The following is a 23,128-nucleotide window of genomic DNA, read 5'->3' as shown; positions in this document are numbered from 1 at the left end:
AAGTATTTGCACAAACACGGTCTGCAGGCAAGGCTGTAGAGCATTTTCTTGATCAATGGTGGATGTGGGAGGGCCCAGCCTACTGTGCATGGCAGCACCCCTGGCAGGCCAGGAGGAACAAACCACTGAGCAGCACTGCCTCTGCTTCAGTTCCCACTTCCAAATGCTTGCCTTCAGTTCATGTATACGGAATTAAAACTGAATCAAACATTTCCTCTAAATTTTTCCTTACATTATAATGTTTTATGACATCAGTGGAAACCTTAGCTAAGACCCAGGGTAAGGTTGCAGACTAGAGATCACTATTCGTCATGGTAGTGAACTTCTGAATCCCTAGAAGGGTGATATGTTGTTCTCTGGTGGTTTATATTACCTTAGGATTTTGGCAATGTGTATGTTTAAATTGATTTTAAATAAACATTAGATTAGTAATAGCACTGTTATACACAAAGTTTTGTAAACAATAATGGCTCAGTGTGCATGAGTTTGAGTCTATATTGTGCTGAGCCACAGTTAGAGGTCAATGGTATCCAAAGTCAAGGTCAGAAAGGGATCACCATGGATGTTATAAAGAAATTTTACACACACGCTCACACACATGTATACATATACATTTATATGTATGTGTGTGTGTGCCTGCATATATTTTAAACAAAGAATAAATGAGCATGTATGTTTATCAGAACTTTTGTTTTCATAAAATATGCTAAATTTAACCATATGGAATATATCATGTCTATAGATCCAACAATCTGTGTAAACAGTTAGTGCATAAAACATTTCTCTACATTTTTAACTTACGCCATGGGGAAGCATATTGGTTTGTCTACATTGGCCTTTGTCTACATTGGCTGTAATTATAGGTGATTCAGGGTTAACACAGCTTGCAAAAGCATTTCAATTGAGCTTAAGCTTGATTATGAACAAATCAAGGAGTACTACAATATATTTGATTGGAGTGTGGATTATGAAGCTGGTGTATCAACTTTATGAACATTATCTGAATAAAATAATTAATTTTTAAGTCACAAATGTGAAGCCTCCTAGGTATCAAACCAGAGTACATCACAATACTGATTTTGGCTTAAATATCTGATGAAATGTTGCTGATTATAAGTTACATCCAAGCTAATTAATAAGGAGTGAAAGTTTACATTTTTCTTGTTATTACACTACTATCATGCAATTTTAAGTTTGGTGAAATGAACATATAAATACACATACTTGCTACCCTACTTAATTATATGAAAACAATCTTTTTTTTTTCTTTATAAGCTACCTTTCCATTGGTAGAAGTTCAAACTGCATTGAACATCTAACGCCGTTTGAAACTGAGTGATTGGCCACAAACCTATGAGCTCTTTCACAAACCATCTGACTTTGGCAGAACTCTTTGCAAAAGGAAAGTGTGAGCCCGTTACAGTCAAAAGCTCATACTGAGGCATGGCAGCAGCACACACTGCCTTTCAAGTCAGTACCAGCTTTCAATCTGCAATAGTCATTAAAGAGAAATATCTCAGAGGCACAGTTTCCTTCGGATTACCAAATAAATCCAGGTCACACACATAGCTCCTTTTAGATCCAGTTCACTGAGTCAATTACGATGCCTGATTCCAGGAAAAGTCTTGGCAGTTACCAGTCAGATTAAGGGCTCTGCTGCAAGAAAAGTCTCTTATTCTGAGATCTGATGTACACTGTTTACAAATATTAAGCAATGGCTTGGGACTAGTCTCAGTCTTGTATTTTTCTTAAGTAGATTAAAACCATATATGGTATTAGAATGCAGTCAAATGTGGTAGTGTTTTCAGATATCAAATCATTAAGAATGTTTGCTATTGATATTATTATACCTGGTTCAATCAAAAATGATGCTAAGGGTAGTTTACGCATTATATAGATTTCTTTTTGTTCATTTATCTAAACAGCACAGGGCAGAGCAGAGCTCTTAATTGAAATTATCAAATAGGCTGCAAAGGAACTGTGAGGAGATGCATAAAGTGATTATTCAAAAACATAATATTTATGAACCAAGACTTAAGCAGAATAGACAGGTACTATTTATACTGGACAGGAAGTATATCTCTGCTCACTTTGCCTTTTTGTTCCAGTTAAAGCAAATAGACTGTAGTTAAATAAGGTCTGAATATTCAAATCGTGGTTACTGGATCAACAGTAGTGATATCAGTTGGGAGCTGCGGGAATATGGATCACGGTTTCTGACACAAAACAATGGAGTCAGAAGGCATATTTAAAAGGGGCCCAAATATTAGGTCCGTCAATATAAGATCAGCAGTGAGCTATAGTGTGATTTGAATCTCTGGTTCCTAGAAGAAGCTACAGAGATGTCTATAGCTGAAGACCAGTTCAACTGCAGTCAAGATGTTAAATCATGTGGCACATGCCACTACAAACAAGTGAATTCATTGTATTAGAATCGTTGTCTGTGCATGGGTATAAAGAGAGGTGTGTTTAGGTATTTGAATTTTAGATTTCTTTTTGTTACTAGAACAAAAATTCACTCTATCTGTACATTCACTCTTTGGGGTAATTTGCTATCAGCTCTGAGTACCTTCATCAAAGGCCCATGAACAAAACAACCCAGTGGCACAGACATCATCCCACTGTTTTAGTCCTTTCCCTTTCAATTCTCTCTTGATGTGCACTTAGTCTTTTACTACATGATGAAGAACATTACCGTTCCAAACAGCACAGTGTTCATGGTCACTTACAGTAATCCATTAACACAGGGAGAGACATGGTGGGGAGACTGAGAGCTCTCTTAAGTTGTGTTTAGCAAACTCTCTCTTCTCAAAACAATACTCTATCAAAGGCATCTTCTACAGACACAGATGAGTCCCATTAAATGGATGATGATTTCTGTAAGTTCCATGCTATTGCCTATCTTGATGAATAACCATTCTGGTTTACAAGGGAGAATTTTCCTTGCTGTGAGAAGCTGGTGTTACAACACTGTCCCATTTCTGTCTCTTACCAGGAGATGCAAAGGTGTGGTTGTGGGACCTTTGGCAGAGATCTTCTCCCACAGGCCTCGTCTTAAGTAATGTACTGTAGTTCCAGCCAGACTGAATGCTCCAGAATGTTCTATCTTCCAGTCACTGTTTATAGACTGCTTACTGGCATCTCGAAGAGCTATAAAAAGATGAAGCACACGATCAGTGTGGACAGAGCCGCCGATGAGTAACATCTTGACATTATTTTCTTAAAAGCGTTCCAATGTGTCTTCAAACTCCGATGCAAGTCTTAAGCCACTGGCCTCGCTGCTACTGGAATCAAGAGAATTCTCAGTGTCTGTTAGATGCTTATATATCCTTTAACATCAATCACCTGCTAAGGTTTTGCTGTTCCATCAATGTTCTTCCGGTGCTTGTATTCCCTCCCGTCAATACAAGCAATAAGCTTATGAAAGTAGTAAAATTTACTGCATCAATCTTTTCTGAAAAAAATATCCTTATAATATACTAAAATAATGTCTAAAGGGAAGTTAAAGAAGCATACGTAGCTTTATTTTTATGAGATCAATGTTTAATTACTATTAATTTTTACTGAGAGAGAAATACATTGATCAAAACATTTCAAAATATTGCCAATGTCTGTTAGCACCAACAAATGGACATGCCTTAGATGATGTTAAAGCTTGAAGAAATAGCAAACCACTGATGGGCTGGTTTATGAGGCTTAGCATCTGCTTATATCTTATATTTGCAAATAAAATATTTTGAGAAATATTTTGATCAGTATTTTCCAATTTCCAAGCTTGTATTTCAACTGAAAATCTCTAATAAAGATGCCTTAAAACTTCCTTTGGGGGTTTGTGGAATATGATTTGGCTTTCATCATTTCCTAGAAAATGACATACACACGCCCATACAAATCCACACAATTTATTGCCTTACGAGTCACTTTATTCAGAAACAGGAGTCTGTTCATATCATGTTTCTTGGGGTATTTGGGGGGGGGGCTTGTTTTGTTGTTTGTTTTACTTCATTAACTTAAAAATATTTTTGACAGTCTTGCTTCTGGTGATTAGTGGGACTGCTCTGTTTCTCAGTAGATAATGTGTGGAGCAAAAACACTTTTTAAACTCTTGATGAGGGTGGAGAACAAACCTGGTATAATCTCTCTGATGCTTGGCTGTCTTCCCGAAACCATTTACCAGAGTCCTCCCTGGGAGGTGGACCTTATACAGGGCACAGCCTGGGAAGGCTTCACAGGGGCAAGGGAGGCACAGAGAAAGGAGGTCACGCTGGCTGTGATAGTGAGCATCTGTTTTATGGAGCACTGGAGAAGGGTGAGCTATGAATAAAAAAAGATCCCAAAGCATTCACAGGGGACCTTTGACCTTACAGCTGAATAATCCGCTTCAAACAAGTAGGGTGTGACTCCCCAAAGCTGAGAAATGAACAACTGCCAAGAACCTAAGGACTTTAAACTTTCTAATTTTCTTTTTTTTGAGGTCAAGAAGGTATGGAGAAAAATACAAATTCCGGGTAATTCCAAGGTGTGTAACTTTTGAAGATAGAGACACTAACAAATATTAAAAAATAATACCAGACCTCATATTAAAATAGCCTGAGTCAATTCTAGCAAAACTCTTAAACAGTCTCAACACATAGTAAATTAATTAGTAGTAAATTAATTTTCCAGCAAAATGTTTATACTCAATAGTAAGGAAAATATAACATGACCACTCATCTATACTATGTTAATCATGTTCACCATCCAATCAAAAAACTGCTGGGGATGTGGCCAGTGCACAATTGACCTGCGATAATTAAGTAGGGGTACTCAGGAATAGAATGACATTCAAGAATCCTAGAGATAGTGGAACAAGTGACTTAAGCCTTTAAATAGGCACACTCATTCTAAGAAGGTTTGTAATATGGAGAACAACGGGAACTGGAAAATAATTAAATCAAATGTCTTAGAACAGAAAAAAAATGACATACCAAGTACTGAACTTAATGAATGGGCCTAAAACATATTAGACAAAGACACTTCCATAGAAAAGAATGAATTTCAGAGAAGTGAACCCCATGAATGGAAACAGACCAAGGTAGACATGCAGGAACCACCTTTTTGATCACAGAGATATGACCTGAATTCCAGAATATGGTACAAGGACATACAAAGTATTTGATTGCACAGTGTTTAAAAGTATTTTACATTTCCTTTAAAACAAATCTCCAAATACACGGGTTTTAAAAGGTACAAGGAACGCATGAAGAAAATAATAACACACAAACACACACAAATACACACACACACACACACACACACACACACACACACACTCACACACACACACTACACACACGCCACACATGCACACACACACACACACACACACACACAGAGAGAGAGAGAGAGAGAGAGAGAGAGAGAGAGAGAGAGAGAGAGAGAATTAACATGGGTGATTGTGAGAACATAGTTTAGAGTGGCCAGAAAGGGAAAAAAAATCTGTTACTAATGGGAATTTTAAAAAAATACATAAAATACAGTTCTCATGCCTCAACAATGAAGGCCCTTTTGCAGCACATGGAGAACATTATAGAAATCCCAAATCACGAAAATATAGAGAACAACCTTACAGGAACTGATACATTTATGGCATAACATGTAAGTATAAAGTCCAGGAAGCCTCATGGAAGAAGGGCAGGGGAGATTGCAAGAACCAGAGGAAAACGATGTTTGTTTCCTGAGCGATCATGTTTTCTATATATGACAGGAAGCTGTAGTCATGAATTCTCAACAATATGGATGTCTAAATAACACTGTCACAATGACAACACCAATTGGAAGTTTCCAAGATTCCATCTCTAGATGAAGATCTACAGGCGAACAATGGCTGCTGAGAGTGGAAGAATCAGTTTTCCCCAGTGATGTGACCCCATAGGCTATCTAACCCTAGATATAAGACTCAGCAGGCTGAACACACACATACACACATATGTAGCAATAATTAAAGAAGAAGAGGTACTGAATTTGAGAGAGTTCAGGGATATGAAAGAAGTTTCAGGGAAGAGACAGGGTAAAAATACAATATCCATATATGAAAATTTTAAATCATTAAGTTAAAAATGGAACAATTCATTAAATGTCCATGTATCATTAGAAATAATGCAAGTCAAAGGAATCCAGTCAAGCCCCTAGGGCTAGAGAATTTAGGGATACTGGAGGAGAACACACAAGTAGCACTTCACTAAACAAGCACAATGCCTAACTACATTCTACATATGTGTCCCTGTACATGAGGATAATTACAGCTCTTGCCCCTCATCAAAGCAACTTCTCTTTGCAGCAGATGGAGATCATTACAGGAAACCACAGTCCATCAAAATACAGAGCTGGGAAGCCCAGTCCCCATTGATAGGTATACAACACGAACCCTCCACCCAAGGATCAGGGATCATGGAGGAAGAGGGGGCAGAAAGGTTGTAAGAGCAAGAGGAAAGGCGTATTTTTAGTGAGATTGAGTATCTAAGGAATGTCAAAAGCTATATCCATAAAGTTGCACCAACACAACTGTCTGAACATGAACTGGGCAAGGATGATACAGTAGACAACCCAGAGTATATGGGAGTAGCCCATGAGGGATTACTATATAAAATATATATAATCCTATATTTAAAAAACTAGAGGCAACTAAGAAATTGCTCAGAATGGGAGAGATAGTCTTGTCTAAGGATGAGCACACCAACTGCTGGTCCAATACCAAGTGGTCAATCACTAAAAACATACATACAAGTAACATTATATAAACTGAGGTTATGTTTATGAATATATATGTATATGTAGATTATACACATATGTATAATCTACATATGCATATAGAAACATACACACACATATATTCATATAATAACAACTAATGAAAAAAGAAGCCATGAGTTTGAAAGAAAATGAGTGGTTTATGAAGGGTATGCATGGAGGAAAAGGAAGGAGAGTAAATAAAATAATTATAGTATAATCACACACAAAAATTTTAAAAATGTTAGCCAGATGAAAAAAAATGCATGCATTCAATGATTAAAAAATTAACACAAAGAAAATCTACAACTCTCTAACCTTAGGAAATTTATTGTTTGCAACAGACTTACTTTCTAAAAAAAAAAAAAAAAGGAAGAGGAGGACGAGGAGGGAAAGGGGAAGGGGAAGGAGAAAAAGAAAAGTGTTTTTTATTCTGATAGAAAATGGTACCAGGTGGGAGTACTGTGAGAAAAGAAAGTAGATCTGCATAGCTGTATAAGTGCATAAAAAACTCTTTCTAATTAAACTCATTTAGCAAGAAATTGATGGCTTCAAGCAACTGATTACAGTGTACTAGGGTGATTCAAACACATTTAGAAGTAGCTGAAGGCCATGAGTGTGGATCTAAAGTATATAAGAGAAAAAGTGCAGGCAACGGCGAAGTGCACTACTTAAGTCCTCACATAATTCATAAAAGGGTAAAATAAAACTTGTAAAGATACTACAACAAATTTAAATTCATATTGTAAATGCTAGAGCCATCAGCCAAATACAAACAATGGCTATACCTAATATGCAAGTCAATGAGACAAAATGAAATAATAGAATGTACCTTGCTCAACAGTAAGCAGGGAAATCAGCAAATGAGAAGGGAGAAGAACCATTAGAAAACAAATTCAATATGTCTCTTATTATATCAGATATGAAGAGATGGAGGACATTGAGTAAACTGTGGAAGCTGCCAGTCTACAAAAATAGATGCTGAAATTAGAAATGAAAAGGGAGACAGAACAACAGAATCTGAGGAAATTCAAAAAATCATCAGATCCTACTACAAAAGGCTATACTCAACAAAACTGGAAAATCTAGATGAAATGGATGATTTTTCTAGACAGATACCACATACCAAACTGAAATCAAGAGAGGGAAACTATCTAAACAGGCCCAATAGAAGAAGTCAATAAACAACTCCCAACAACAACAACAACAGCCAAGGACCAGATGGCTTTAGTACAGAATTCTACCAGACCTTCAAAGAAGTACTAATACCAACACTCCTCAAACCATTCCATTAAATAAAAGCACAAGGAACACTACCTAATTCATTCTATGAAGCCACGACTACTCCGATACCTAAACCACATAAAGACCCTATGAAGACAGAACTTCAGACCAATTTTGCTTGTGAATATCAATGCAAAAATACTCAATAAAATTCTAGCAAACTGAATCCAAGAACACATTATTTACCATGATCAAGTATGTATCAATCCAGGGATGCAAGGTTGGTTCAATACATAAAAATTCATCAACATAATCCACTATATAAACAAGCTCAAAAAATCACATGATAATCTCATTAGATGCTGAAAAAAGCATTTGAGAAAATACAACATCCCTTCATGTTAAAGGTACTGGAGAGATCAGGAATTCAAGGCCTACACCTAACCATAATAAAAGGAATTTACAGCAAACCAACAGCCAATATCAGATTAAATGGAGAGATCCTTGAAGAAATCCCACTGAAATCAGGAACAAGATGAAGATGCCCATACCAACTCAATACAGTACTTTAAGTTCTAACTAGAACAATAAGACAACAAAAGAAAGGAGATCAAGGGGGTACAAATAGATATTTTCAACTTACAAAGATATGGCTTAAAGCTAAAGACTGAGATTAAGAGGATGAAAAAATGAAGCAGGCAACATGAATCATAAAGTGGCTCACTGGCTCTTTCCAGCCAGGTAGTATGCATGGGCTTAAGGAGTATTTCTATCTTACAATTCCTCAAATGCCTCTATGTTACAATTAATTTGAATTTAAGATGACCTATGAGGGCTGGGTGGATACATTAGTGGGTAAGTGTTTGCTGTGCAAGCATGAGAAGATGAATCTGAATTTCTAGAGCACACATACAAGGCACGGTGTGGTTAATCATGCCTGCAACCCCAGCATTGGGAGGCTGGTATCCTGGGAGCTTACAGATCACTCAGCTAAAGTGGTGAACTTATTGTTCATTGAGAGATCCTGCCTACTAAAAGGGGTTAAGAACACACACGCACACACGCACACACACACACACAGAGAGAGAGAGAGAGAGAGAGAGAGAGAGAGAGAGAGAGGGAGGGAGGGAGGCAGGCAGGGAGGGAGGGAGGCAGGGAGGGAGGGAGGGAGGCAGGGAGGGAGGGAGGGAGGGAGGGAGGGAGGGAGAACATATCCTCTGCCCTCCACATGCATATCCACACTTTAATGAGACTTCTCATGCACATACATGTACCACTAGCATGCACAAACACACACACACACAAACTTAGATGATATATATTATTTATTAAGATTATATAACAATCTTAAATATATAATATACCATCAAAATGCATAAACAATCGATCTAACTGAGAGAAAGAATAAATTCATTTTCAATTTCTCTTTACTCGTCTTTCCCTAATTGATCAGACAAAAAGAACATCTGTAAGCTTGTAGAAAATTTGAACTACTGCACTGTAACTAACAGTAAAAATTATAGCTGGAAATTTCAGAATAACTCCTTCAGGCCAAAGGCGATAAACCTAATCTCAATTGACACCCGAATGCGTGTATTCTTTCACCCCAAAGTAAGTATCTCAAAATAACTGTAAATTAAGTACATTCAAACATAATTCATAGCTCCAAGAAGAAACCACGACGGTACCATGAAAAAAACTTGAACAGAAAGTGCATTGTGAAACACAGCTAACTTGGGTGCACAGGCACTTTTGTAACTCTGAAGTGTCAGAAGAGGAAAGACGGAAGGAGGAAGGTAAGGTTACTCTTCTCTCTTTGTCTTTGGTAGGTGAGAAATTAAAGTTCAAAGACAAAGGAAGAAAATGACAAAGGAGCAAACCAAACAGAAATAAACTAAAGGTAGAGGCACCCAGCAACACCACAAGTTGGTTATTTGGAAATATTGACTAATAAAGCTTAAACTGATCAAGAAAACAAGATACAGTGGTAGAAATAAGGGTCCCAACACTGTCCTTCTGAGTAATGGTGTGAGAAGAACATATCAGAAACAGCTTCAAGCCAACCAGTTGGAGAAGACAAATGAAACAAATTATTCCCTGCAGAAAACAATTACCAAAAGAATTACAAAACAGCACTAAAGAATATATGAAAATATAAATTCTGGCCTCAATGGGAGAGGAAGTAACTAGCCTCACAGGGACACGAAGTGCCAGACTTGAGGAGACACTTGGAGAGATCCACCACCCACTCAGAGAAAAAAAGGAGGGTGATAGGAAAAGGATTGTGGGAGGGGGTGTCCAGAAGGGGGCAGTTAGTGGGATGTAAAGTGAATAAGTAAAAAAAGAAGAAGGAGGAGGAGGAGGAGGAAGAGGGGGAGGAGGAGGAGGAGGAGGAGGAGGAGGAGGAGGAGGAGGAGGAGGAGGAGGAGGAGGAAGAGAAGAAGAAGAAGAAGAAGAAGAAGAAGAAGAAGAAGAAGAAGAAGAAGAAGAAAGAAAAGAGAAAATATAGACCTCACTAAAAAAAAAAAAAAAAAGATCCTCATTTATAATATCTATGTGGAAAGTTCCATAAAAACAAAATGCAGCATAAATTAAAAATAATAGAAATTAGAAGGCCTTCACACAAATAGGACTTCAATGTGTAACCATCAAAGTGAAACTGCTACGAATTTTGGGCAAAATAGCTTAGGCAAATGTGAGGACCCAGGGTTCTTCAAATACACTAAAAATGACACTTGTCACATGAGGTTAATATATCTAAATGTGTTGCTGTTTTATACTAATCAAGAATATTTATTTGACTTTTTTAAATACTCAGAAAATTACAATTTTTTTATATTTTGGAATAAAAACTTTTTGGAGCCAACTGAATTACTTTCTTTGATATCAGAGCTTTTTTTTCTACACTTTCTTTTTTTTTTTCTTTTTTTTTAATTAGATATTTTCTTCATTTACATTTCCAATGTTATCCCAAAAGTCCCCCATACCCTCCCCTCCCCACTCCCCTACTCACCCACTCCCACTTCTGAATGGTTTCCTAAAGAGTTAAATAAGCTGGTTATTTATGAAATTCTGGTTATATTTTCTATGCATGACACAACTTGTATATTGTTTTGATTTTCTCTTATTCAATGTGGTGTTTGCTTCATATGGTCTATTTTGTTTTGTTTTCTGGATTATTTTTAATACGCTATTTGTTGAATTCCCCAAGTGTAGTGGCTATTCCTGGTTGTCAACTTGACAATATTTGGAATGAACTACAATCCGGAATTGGAAGGCTCACCAGTGACCCTTATCTGGAGGCTTGGAGATCCTTATCTGGATCTTGGTTTGAAGATCTTGAGCCATAGTGGCTATGGATTCCAGAAGATTGAATCTCCGAGTTTAAGGAACACACCCTTAATCTGGGCTACGCCTTTCATCTGGGATTAAAGGTGTGGTGGAACACACCTTTAATCTGGGCTCCACCTTCTGCTGGAGACAATATAAGGACATTGGAAGAAGGGAGTCTAGCTCGAGCCCTTGCTCCTTCGCCTGCTTGCTGCGTGAGACTGAGTAACTGCTAGATCCTTGGACTTCCATTCACAGCTGCGACTGAACAATTGTTGGGAATTGGGCTGCCGACTGTAAGTCATCAATAAATTCCTTTACTATCTAGAGACTATCCATAAGTTCTGTGACTCTAGAGAACCCTGACTAATACAGAAGTTGGTACCAGGAGTGGTTCTAGAGTAACAGAAGTACAAGGATGAATCTTTTAAAATTCTGGAATTGGCTTGTTGATCCACCAGCACTTTCAACTATTGAAACCTCTACAGATTCTCTCCCTCCTGGGAGCTCAGAGAATTTTGAAGACCCATGGTTGAAACTATATTCCGAACTTAAAGAAGCTAATGCCCTTGATTTTCTTAATGAATTAGGTGATTCAGTGCACAAAGCTTTCTACAAGATGGGGAAAAAATCGAAAAATGATTTTACTGGCTGGCTGCTCTTAGTATCTGTGGAAAAAATGATGAATGAAAGGAAGGAGTTGTGTGATAAAATCGAAAGGCTCCAGACACAAGTAAACGATCTAAAAGTTGCTAAGTGTGTCCTTGAGGAGAATCTTCTCTCTTGTAGCAATAGAGCTCAAGTTGCAGAAAATCAAACGGAAACTCTCATTGTAAGATTGGCTGAACTACAGCGAAAATTCAAGTCTCAGCCTCAGAGTGTGTCGACAGTTAAAGTAAGGGCTCTAATTGGCAAAGAATGGGATCCTACAACATGGGATGGGGATGTGTGGGAAGACCATGTTGAAGCTGAGAATTTTGAATCCTCAGATTCTCAAGGGTTTGCCCCACCTGAGGAAGTAGTACCCTCAGCCCCACCTCTTGAAATAATGCCTTCCCCACATGAGGAAATTAATTTTGCAGAGTCTGCTCACGGCCCACCAATAGTTTCTTCTAGACCTGTAACCAGACTCAAAGCAAAACAGGCTCCTAGAGGGGAGGTAGAAAGTGTAGTCCATGAGGAAATTCGCTACACTACTAAGGAGCTTAATGAGTTTGCTAATTCATTCAAGCAGAAACCTGGTGAATATGTGTGGGAATGGATTTTAAGGGTGTGGGATAAGGGTGGAAGGAACATAAAACTAGAGCAGGCTGAGTTTATTGACATGGGTCCTCTGAGTAGAGATTCTAGGTTTAATACGGAAGCTCGCATAGTTAAAAAAGGTGTCAAAAGTTTGTTTGAATGGTTGGCTGAGGTGTTTATCAAAAGATGGCCTACTGGAAATGACTTGGAGATGCCTGATATTCCGTGGCTTAGTGTTGATGAAGGGATTTTAAGACTTAGGGAAATTGCAATGCTAGAGTGGATATATTGTGTAAAGCATAATTGTCCACAATGGGAAGGTCCAGAAGATATGCCTTTCACTAGCTCTATAAGACGCAAATTGGTGAGAGGGGCACCAGCACATTTGAAGGGTTTTGTTCTTTCCCTTTTCCTTGTGCCAGATCTTAGCATTGGAGATGCTTCTGCTCAATTAGATGAATTAAATTCACTGGGTTTAGTTGGATTCCGAGGTAACAAGGGCCAGGTTGCAGCATTGAATCGCCGGAGACAAGGTGATTCTAGTTATTATAATGGACAGCGTAGACAAAAGAATGTTTATAATAACATACCCAGTAATGGTCAGCACAGGAGAGGTGAAATTTATAATGGCATGACTCGGTTGGACCTTTGGTACTGGCTAACCAATCATGGTGTTTCCAGGAATGAAATACATAGGAAGCCTACTGCATATTTGTTTGATCTGTATAAGCAGAAAAATTCTCAAACAAATGAAAGAAAGGCTACATTAGATCGTGGTAAACAGCCAAATGAAAGAAAGGCTACATTAGATCGTGGTAAACAGCAATCTCGGCCAGTGAATCAATTTCCAGACTTGAGACAGTTTGCAGATCCAGAACCCCTTGAATGAAGGGGTGGCCAGGTTCCGCTGAGGAAGGATCTTGATAAGACACCCAAAGGTTTTGCTGTTACCCTTTCTCCAATTCTTCCCCAGAGGGACCTACGGCCTTTTACAAGGGTAACTGTACACTGGGGAAAAGGAAATAATCAGACTTTTCGGGGTCTGCTGGATACTGGTTCTGAATTGACACTGATCCCAGGGGATCCCAAGAAACATTGTGGCCCTCCAGTTAAAGTAGGGGCTTATGGAGGGCAGGTGATTAATGGAGTTTTGACTGATGTCCGACTCACAGTAGGTCCAATAGGTCCCCGGACACATCCTGTGGTGATTTCCCCAGTTCCAGAATGTATAATTGGGATAGATATACTCAGAAATTGGCAGAATTCTCATATTGGTTCCCTGAACTGTAGAGTGAGGGCTATTATGGTTGGAAAGGCCAAATGGAAGCCTTTAGAGTTGCCTCTGCCAAAGAAAATAGTGAATCAAAAACAGTATCGTATTCCTGGAGGAATTGCAGAAATTACTGCCACTATCAAGGACTTGAAAGATGCAGGGGTGGTGGTTCCCACCACATCTCCGTTTAACTCTCCTATCTGGCCAGTGCAGAAAACAGATGGATCATGGAGAATGACAGTTGATTATCGAAAACTAAATCAGGTGGTAACTCCAATTGCAGCTGCTGTACCAGATGTAGTTTCGTTACTTGAGCAAATTAACACATCTCCTGGCACCTGGTATGCGGCTATTGATCTGGCAAATGCCTTCTTCTCAGTACCTGTCCATAAGGACCACCAGAAGCAATTTGCTTTCAGTTGGCAAGGCCAACAGTATACCTTCACAGTTTTGCCTCAAGGATATATTAACTCTCCTGCCCTGTGTCATAATTTAGTTAGAAGGGATCTTGATCGTTTGGATCTTCCACAAAATATCACATTGGTGCACTATATTGATGACATTATGCTGATTGGATCAAGTGAGCAGGAAGTAGCAACCACTTTGGACTCATTGGTAACACATATGCGTATCAGAGGATGGGAAATAAATCCAACCAAAATTCAAGGACCATCTACCTCAGTGAAATTCTTAGGAGTCCAGTGGTGTGGGGCATGCAGAGATATTCCTTCTAAGGTGAAAGATAAGTTATTGCACCTGGCCCCTCCTACAACCAAGAAAGAAGCACAACGTTTAGTGGGTCTATTTGGATTCTGGAGACAACACATCCCTCACTTGGGTGTGTTACTTAGGCCTATTTACCAAGTGACTCGGAAAGCTGCTAGCTTTGTGTGGGGCCTGGAACAGGAGAAGGCCCTTCAACAGGTCCAGGCTGCTGTGCAGGCTGCTCTACCACTTGGACCATATGACCCAGCAGACCCGATGGTACTTGAGGTGTCTGTGGCTGATAGAGATGCTGTTTGGAGCCTCTGGCAGGCCCCTGTAGGTGAATCACAGAAAAGACCTTTGGGATTTTGGAGCAAAGCTCTACCATCATCTGCAGACAACTATTCTCCCTTTGAAAAGCAGCTCTTGGCCTGCTATTGGGCCTTAGTGGAAACTGAACGTTTGACAATAGGACACCAAGTTACTATGCGACCTGAACTACCCATCATGAGCTGGGTACTATCAGACCCTGCAAGTCATAAAGTGGGACGCGCACAGCAGCAGTCTATTATCAAATGGAAGTGGTATATACGTGATCGGGCCAGAGCAGGTCCTGAAGGCACAAGCAAGTTACATGAAGAAGTTGCTCAAATGCCTATGGTTTCTACTCCTGTTACAATGCCATCTGCTGCCAAACATGTGCCTATAGCCTCATGGGGTGTTCCCTATGATCGACTGACCGAAGAGGAGAAGACTAGAGCCTGGTTTACTGATGGCTCTGCACGTTATGCAGGCACCACCCAGAAGTGGACAGCTGCAGCATTACAACCCCTTTCTGGGACAACCTTGAAAGACACAGGTGAAGGGAAATCTTCACAGTGGGCAGAACTTCGGGCAGTACACATGGTATTACAGTTTGTTTGCAAGAAGAAATGGCCAGATGTACGATTATACACTGACTCATGGGCTGTAGCCAATGGATTGGCTGGATGGTCAGGGACTTGGAAAGATCACAATTGGAAAATTGGTGAGAAAGACATCTGGGGAAGAAGTATGTGGATAGATCTCTCCAAATGGGCAAAGGATGTGAAGATATTTGTGTCCCATGTAAATGCTCACCAAAAGGTGACTTCAGCTGAGGAGGAGTTCAATAATCAAGTGGATAAGATGACCCGTTCTGTGGACAATCAGCCTCTCTCCCCAGCCATCCCTGTCATTGCTCAATGGGCACATGAAGAAAGTGGCCATGGTGGTCGAGATGGAGGTTATGCTTGGGCTCAGCAACATGGGCTTCCACTCACCAAGGCTGACCTGGCTACAGCTGCTGCTGATTGCCAGATCTGCCAACAGCAGAAACCAACACTGAGCCCCAGATATGGCACCATTCCTCGAGGTGACCAGCCAGCAACCTGGTGGCAGGTTGACTACATTGGACCACTTCCTTCGTGGAAAGGACAGCGTTTTGTTCTTACTGGAGTAGATACTTATTCTGGTTATGGATTTGCCTTTCCTGCACGTAATGCCTCTGCTAAAACCACCATTCACGGACTGACAGAATGCCTCATCTATCGTCATGGTATTCCACACAGTATTGCTTCTGACCAAGGAACTCATTTCACAGCCAGAGAAGTACGACAGTGGGCTCACGATCATGGAATTCACTGGTCTTACCACATTCCCCATCATCCTGAAGCAGCTGGGCTGATAGAAAGATGGAATGGCCTTTTGAAGACGCAGTTACAGCGCCAATTAGGTGGTAACAGCTTGGAAGGCTGGGGCAGAGTTCTTCAGAAGGCAGTATATGCTTTGAATCAGCGCTCGATATATGGTACAGTTTCACCCATAGCCAGGATTCATGGGTCCAGGAATCAAGGGGTGGAAAACGGAATAGTTCCACTTACTATCACTCCTAGTGACCCTCTAGGAAAATTTTTGCTTCCTGTCCCCATAACTCTAGGTTCTGCTGGCTTAGAAGTTTTGGCTCCAGAGAGGGGAGTGCTCCTACCAGGAGCTACAACAAACATTTCATTGAACTGGAAGCTCAGACTTCCCCCTGGTCATTTTGGGCTTCTAATGCCCTTAAACCAACAGGCTAAAAAAGGAATAACAGTGTTAGGAGGGGTGATAGATCCAGATTACCATGGGGAAATTGGATTACCTCTTCACAATGGTGGTAAGCAAGATTATGTCTGGAGTGTAGGAGATCCCTTAGGGCGTCTCTTAGTACTACCATGTCCTGTGATTAAAGTCAATGGGAAACTACAACAGCCTAATCCAAGCAGGATGACAAAGGATGCAGACCCATCAGGAATGAAGGTATGGGTCAATCCTCCAGGAAAAGAGCCAAGACCTGCTGAGGTGCTGGCTGAAGGAGAAGGAAATACAGAATGGGTAGTAGAGGAAGGTAGTTATAAATACCAATTAAGGCCACGTAACCAGTTGCAGAAACGAGGATTATAAAGTAATATGAATGCCCATTGTAAATTTACTAATGCGTTAGCGATTGTACGAGGGATAGTTATATCATGTTAGGCATATTTACAACCTTGTTATTGTTTCATGTGAACATGAGATATTATTTGTGTCAAGTTGACAAGGGGTGGATTGTAGTGGCTATTCCTGGTTGTCAACTTGACAATATTTGGAATGAACTACAATCCGGAATTGGAAGGCTCACCAGTGACCCTTATCTGGAGGCTTGGAGATCCTTATCTGGATCTTGGTTTGAAGATCTTGAGCCATAGTGGCTATGGATTCCAGAAGATTGAATCTCCGAGTTTAAGGAACACACCCTTAATCTGGGCTACGCCTTTCATCTGGGATTAAAGGTGTGGTGGAACACACCTTTAATCTGGGCTCCACCTTCTGCTGGAGACAATATAAGGACATTGGAAGAAGGGAGTCTAGCTCGAGCCCTTGCTCCTTCGCCTGCTTGCTGCGTGAGACTGAGTAACTGCTAGATCCTTGGACTTCCATTCACAGCTGCGACTGAACAATTGTTGGGAATTGGGCTGCCGACTGTAAGTCATCAATAAATTCCTTTACTATCTAGAGACTATCCATAAGTTCTGTGACTCTAGAGAACCCTGACTAATACACCAAGTCTTTTGAGACCTGGCTTGAGAGGGATTGCTTGTGGGAAGTGTTTCTCTCAGCACATGTCAGTCATACTGATACTGCAATAAGACAAACACTCCAGAGGGTCTGCATCTTCACAGCTAGATGAAGCAGAGGCAGCATACATGTGGGGCTGCGTTGCATTGCAGATTCTCAGAAGAGACGATTTTCCACATCTATTTTACACTAACGTTATTGGAGACACTTCCCTGCTTTCTCCTCTCAGGTATAAATTATATTCCCGCCTCTGCATCACACAGACCTTGGAATCCTTTGAAGTCCCACTTGGAGCGGAAGTCTCCCAGGAGAGTCACTCTTTAATATCATTGATTTTTCTGTTCTGTCTACAGCATCACCCTGGTGTTCAGAGTCAGACTTCAGTTCCAGGTGTCAAGTGGGACTTCAGGAGGCTCAGTATTGACCTTTCCGTGTTCACTGTGGTTTTGGCATTAAAGACTTCTTAATTTCCCTCTCATTCAGACATCTTACAGGCTGCTGTTTATCCATCAAGGTTCCCATGTTGAAACCCAACTCCATCCACACTATGATGTGATTAGCAAGTGGGGTTACTCTGAGGTAACTGGAGTTGGCTGGGGGCTATAGGGCACAATCTTCATAGATGAGACTAGTGTGCTTCTAAGACTTGGAGGGGCCTTGCTTCCTTTCCCTCTGCTGTGTAAGGACACAGATGTCAATACGTTCCAGCTCATAAAAGGTCCTCATCAGAACCCAACCATAATGGTCCCCTGAGCTCCAGCCTTCCAGCCTTAAGAGCTCCGAGGAGAAAATTCTATTGTTTATAACCCACTTAGCCTGTAGCTCTTTGTGACAGCATCTTGAAGTAATCAGATTAAAAGGTAAATGTTAAAATGGGACGTTGCTTTATCTTGTGTACATTTTCAAATTATTTTTAGTGAGGTTTTTGCCCTGGTGCCCTGTGTATGAAATTTCAGAAAGAGTTGAAGTTGGATTTGATGCTTTTATGAGATTTTTTTTTTTTTTTGGAACCCATAAGCTATAATGATTTTATAAATAATAGCACATGCTTTATTCAATTTAGGCTAACTGGTCAATCATTAACAAAATAATGCTATAATCTTCAGAGAAGCAAATAATAAGTGAATATATTTAAGAGAAAGAGTAATGGAAAAGAAAACTGTACTGGGAGGTGATTAAATGTGTCCTACAACATATATTTGATGTCAACAAGTTCAATTGTTTAAGAGTGATCAGTTTGCCAAAATTCTATTTTCATTTATTTTTCTAAATTTATCTCCTTTGAAGATTTCTTACAACTTCCTTCCTGTCCCAAAAGGAGCCATGTGAAGATGTGAAGAGTGGTTTATGATGTGCTGCGACTTGCGGGTCTTTAGAATCTAGGATTTTTTTTTTTTCCCTAGTTCATGTGTTCTGTATTACTCTTCACCAAAACCTAGAGGTCACCCTTGAGTCCCTACTAGCTCTCCCCAGAGTCACATTTGCACAGGCTTCAGTGTTGCTGGAAGCCCTTGATTTTCCCTCTTCCTACTCTACTGTGGGTTGATTGAGTTGGTCACATTGTCTACTAGTGGGTTAACTCATGGTCTATTAATGGTTGGTCACGTTCCTTACATCTTGGACTCTTCATCAGTAAGGAAAGGAACAGCAGGCACTTGGTTTATATTGTAATATATAAGGTAAGCAAAATGTTCTGAAGTAGCATTTGTGCTATTTAGAAAATAGACATTATTTTGAGAACTGACAATACTTTACAATAGAAACTTAAGACATATTATATATAAGACTCAAATTTTAAATTGTGTTCTTAAAATAACAGCAGCAGCAAAAATATAAATAATGACAAGAGATTGGTTATGGGCAGATTTCTATAGCAAAGAAGAGGAGGTGAGATTGGCTGAACTGTAAACAGTGATCACAGAAGAACATATTTTATGATTTATACCTCTACTTTATTTATATCAACCAATTACCTAAATATAAAACAGGAGAAAAGAGGTAACGTGTGGAGTTAAAGGATCATGTATTCGATTAGGACTTTTACTTTAGAAAATTCCAATGGTTACATGAAGAGCAACAATTTTTTAAAAGGTTCAGTAAAAAGATTTAGGCCAAAGACTGGAGAGCTGGTTCAGTGGTTAAGAGTACTTATGCTTTTGAAGAGGACTTGGGTTTGATTCCCAGCACCCACATAGCAACTCACATTAAAACACACACACACACACACACACACACACACACACACACACACAAACTTAGCTTGGTCTATCTGTGTTCAAAAGATGGATTCTGTAACTTAAGACTTCGGATTTGAATTCAGGATCACAGATTAAAAGACATGTGACACTAGACAAAGGCATACATATCTTTTCTGTTATTTCTTCTGAACTTTTTAATTGGGAGTTTTGAGCTCTGAATTTTTATAGAAATATCTGCTTTGCCCAGGTGTAAGAGGCTTTACCTCACAGATGCATGCTACAGATTGTTCTAGAACAACCACTCTACAGGTGTAAAACATCTTTCCCTTACGCAATTTGTTGGAAATGCCAAGATGATTTCCTGCATAACAGATGTTAATTTTGTCATTGCAGAGATGGCAATGACCAACACATCTTCAACAGTTACCAGTGGAGCTGCACATAGTAAATGCAAAGGAATAAGGAAATTTAGACGTCGCAAGCTATGGAAGGCATAAAGTGTAACAGGGCAGCATGACGGAGCACCAAGGGCACACGGAGAACACCAGTCTTAAACATGGGGCAGGATCTGCAAACGCATCAGATCAGAGCTGGAAACAAAGATAAGGATTGAGGAAGACACTTGGCTTTGGCATAAGCAGCTGGTTGGAAATGAATAATTATGGTAAACTATAAAACAATGTTGCAGATGTTTCTAAATATGAACATTGTGCAAAATTCCCAGGGTACTTAAGTTTCAATAATGCTCTGCTCTCAGGAACAGATTAGAGCATTCATTACAGTCTCAATAGCTTGCTAGACCTTTTTCCCTTGTGAGGAAACAAAATGTCTTCTACAAATCTAGACTGGGACCTCAGGAAATAGCAAATGTGCCAGGGTCTTGATCTTGGATTACCCAGCTCCCCACAGTGAAAAATCAATTTGACTTATTTGTAGACTGCCCAGTCTCTTGTATTATGTCATTGTAGCCTGTGGTGCACAAAATTGTCCTGAATCCTGGAAAAGGTCATAAACTCAATCATGGCAATCTAGTCTTCCCCAGGATGGTCAAAGCTTTAAAAATATTTTCTTCATAGGTGAGCTTTTCTATAGTGAATCCTAACACAAGATTAAACATTTAACTATGCTTGGCTTGTTTTAGGGACAAACATTTCCTATTTCTAAAATAATCATTACACAAAAATACCTACGCATTCATACATGGAGATATATGTATTTGCATATGCATGCATGTTTCCACAGGAAGTAAACGTGTTAATGGATTGTATTACATTTGCATATATTTGGAATAAAACATGACAGTTATTTAATGAGGTTGGGTTTTTGTTTTGTTTTGTTTTGTTTTGTTTTGTTTTGTTTTGTATCATGAGCTGACATTTGGAAGCACTTTATAGTCTCTCAACAGAGAACCAAATTGGTTTTGCTCCTGGGAGTCCCTGGGAGAAAAGGAAAGTCTTGTTTAATGTTAAAGAGATGCTTTCTGCTTTCCTGGAAGTTCAAGTGTGAACCAGGAAACAGAGTGACTTCCTTCTGTCACCTAAGTCCCAGCAGCTGAGAGTTAGGCTCGCACTAAGTTCCTGAGTCTGCAATGCCAGTTACCTAAGAAGCTATGTGCCGGCTTTTCCTCCACAACTTTGATTCTTCTCGCTCCAGCAGGTATCACCAGAACTTCTACATAACCTGTAAGAGTCAGCAAAACATACCATGAATCCTGCATCCTTATAAAATCTCTTCCCCTAACTGATTTGACGAACCCCATCCCCAACACACGCCTTTGGTTTTAGTTGCAGCTACCATGTTTTAAGAGCTACGGGAAGAAAATGTCTTACTATAAGGCTGCAGTGTCCTCAGGTGCATTTTTTTGGAAAGACAGAGCACAGAGCTCTACTGAGAAGGTAAGAAGTATATTGTAGCATGCAAAGTACTGTGAGGAGAGGAAGAAGCCTGTGGCATAGCCTCCCTAGAGACAGTAGGACAAACTAAAATCAACCCAGGGCATTTTTCTCTGGGGAATTCCTCAAGCTAGAAAAAACAGAGAAAGTAAAACCTTAAAGACAAGAAAGTTGGCCTGGACAGTCCCTGGAGTGGCTGAGCACAGGAAGAGAGACCAAGTACTCCCATGGAGATGAACAAATGGATAAGACAGAGGAGCTGGTGGGAAGTAGAAGGATGTAGGGACACAGTGAGAGGCCTGGTGTCATCTCTGTAGGTACCACACAGGCAAAGATTGGATGTCCTCAGAAAATATTTTCCAGCTATTGTTATGGATATAGTACTTGAAATAAAGTAAAACAAGGTGGAATAAAATGAGAGAATATGTAAGAAAATGAAGAAACTGGGGGTCCTTAATGAAGAATAGGGTCAAAAGAAAGAAGCCTAGTTTTGGCTTACGAGTTGTTTTAAACTTAATATGCCTTTTAAGACATTATGTAAAAATTCATGCAGTTGGCTGAAATCTGATTTGAAGCTTTAAAAAGACAGAAACAATTTCAAACTTTTCTCCTGTCTATTAATCATTGTAATTAAAAAAAATACTGAGGTATTCGGAAAAAAGATGTAGAGTCCATCTGTTGGCAGAAATAAAATAAAGGCAAATGGGATGTGTATGAGTGTGTGTGTGTGTGTGTGTGTGTGTGTGTGTGTGTGTGTGTGTGGTGTGTGTGTTTGTGTGTGTGTGCACATATAACTATGTGCACTCATGTACCTATGTGCAAGGTCAGAGGTATACCTCATGTGTCTTCCTCACTCTTTATCTTACTGTTTTGAGATGGGGTCATACATTAAATCTAGACCTCACTGATCCAGCAAGGTTAGTTATATAGTTATATAGGCCAGCAAGCTCCAGGGATTCTCCTGTCTCCATCTCTATGATTACAAATGCTCAAGGCCATCCCTTGACTGGTTGGTTGGTTGGTTGGTTGGTTGGTTGGTTGGTTAGTTGGTTTGGGTGGTTTTTACATTCACACTAGGGATATGAACTCTGGTACTCATGCCTGTATGTTATACTGTTTACCAATTTAGACATCTCCCCAGTCTCTGGGCATGTGAATTTTACATTCAAATTTCCATTCAAGAGGCAGTTTATCTAATTACTCAATGACTTGACCATTTTCATCCAACTGTTTGCAGCAGTTCCAAATGGAAAGCATTGGCACTATGTCACAAAGACAAAACAGGAATGAAAACAGACATGTAGCTGTTGAGTATCTGTGCATAGAAATGATGTCGGATGGTTAGTTATATAGGTAGGAGTTAAATAAATTGTTAAATTATG

General features: G+C 39.6%; 1 protein-coding gene across 6 annotated transcripts in view; it reads right to left on the bottom strand.

The window, feature by feature from the left end:
- Nucleotides 1-23,128, bottom strand: part of Adamts19 (a disintegrin-like and metallopeptidase (reprolysin type) with thrombospondin type 1 motif, 19) — a 217,691-nt gene that overhangs the window by 43,205 nt on the left and 151,358 nt on the right. For all 6 annotated transcript variants that reach the window (XR_003952519.1, XM_006525919.4, NM_175506.4 and 3 more), the window contains 2 exons: nt 21,454-21,534; nt 2,993-3,150 (listed from right to left, as the gene is read on the bottom strand). Coding sequence is in view for 5 of the 6 variants with exons in the window: in XM_006525919.4 (XP_006525982.1) it covers nt 2,993-3,150; nt 21,454-21,534 (239 nt within the window). In the remaining variant the exon portion in view is untranslated. The remainder of the gene's footprint in view (nt 1-2,992; nt 3,151-21,453; nt 21,535-23,128) is intronic.

This window comes from Mus musculus, chromosome 18 (assembly GCF_000001635.26).
Source record: "Mus musculus strain C57BL/6J chromosome 18, GRCm38.p6 C57BL/6J".
NCBI lineage: Eukaryota > Metazoa > Chordata > Mammalia > Rodentia > Muridae > Mus > Mus musculus.
The sequence above is the reverse complement of the archived record's forward strand: the minus strand, read 5'-3'. Positions and strand labels throughout refer to the sequence as shown.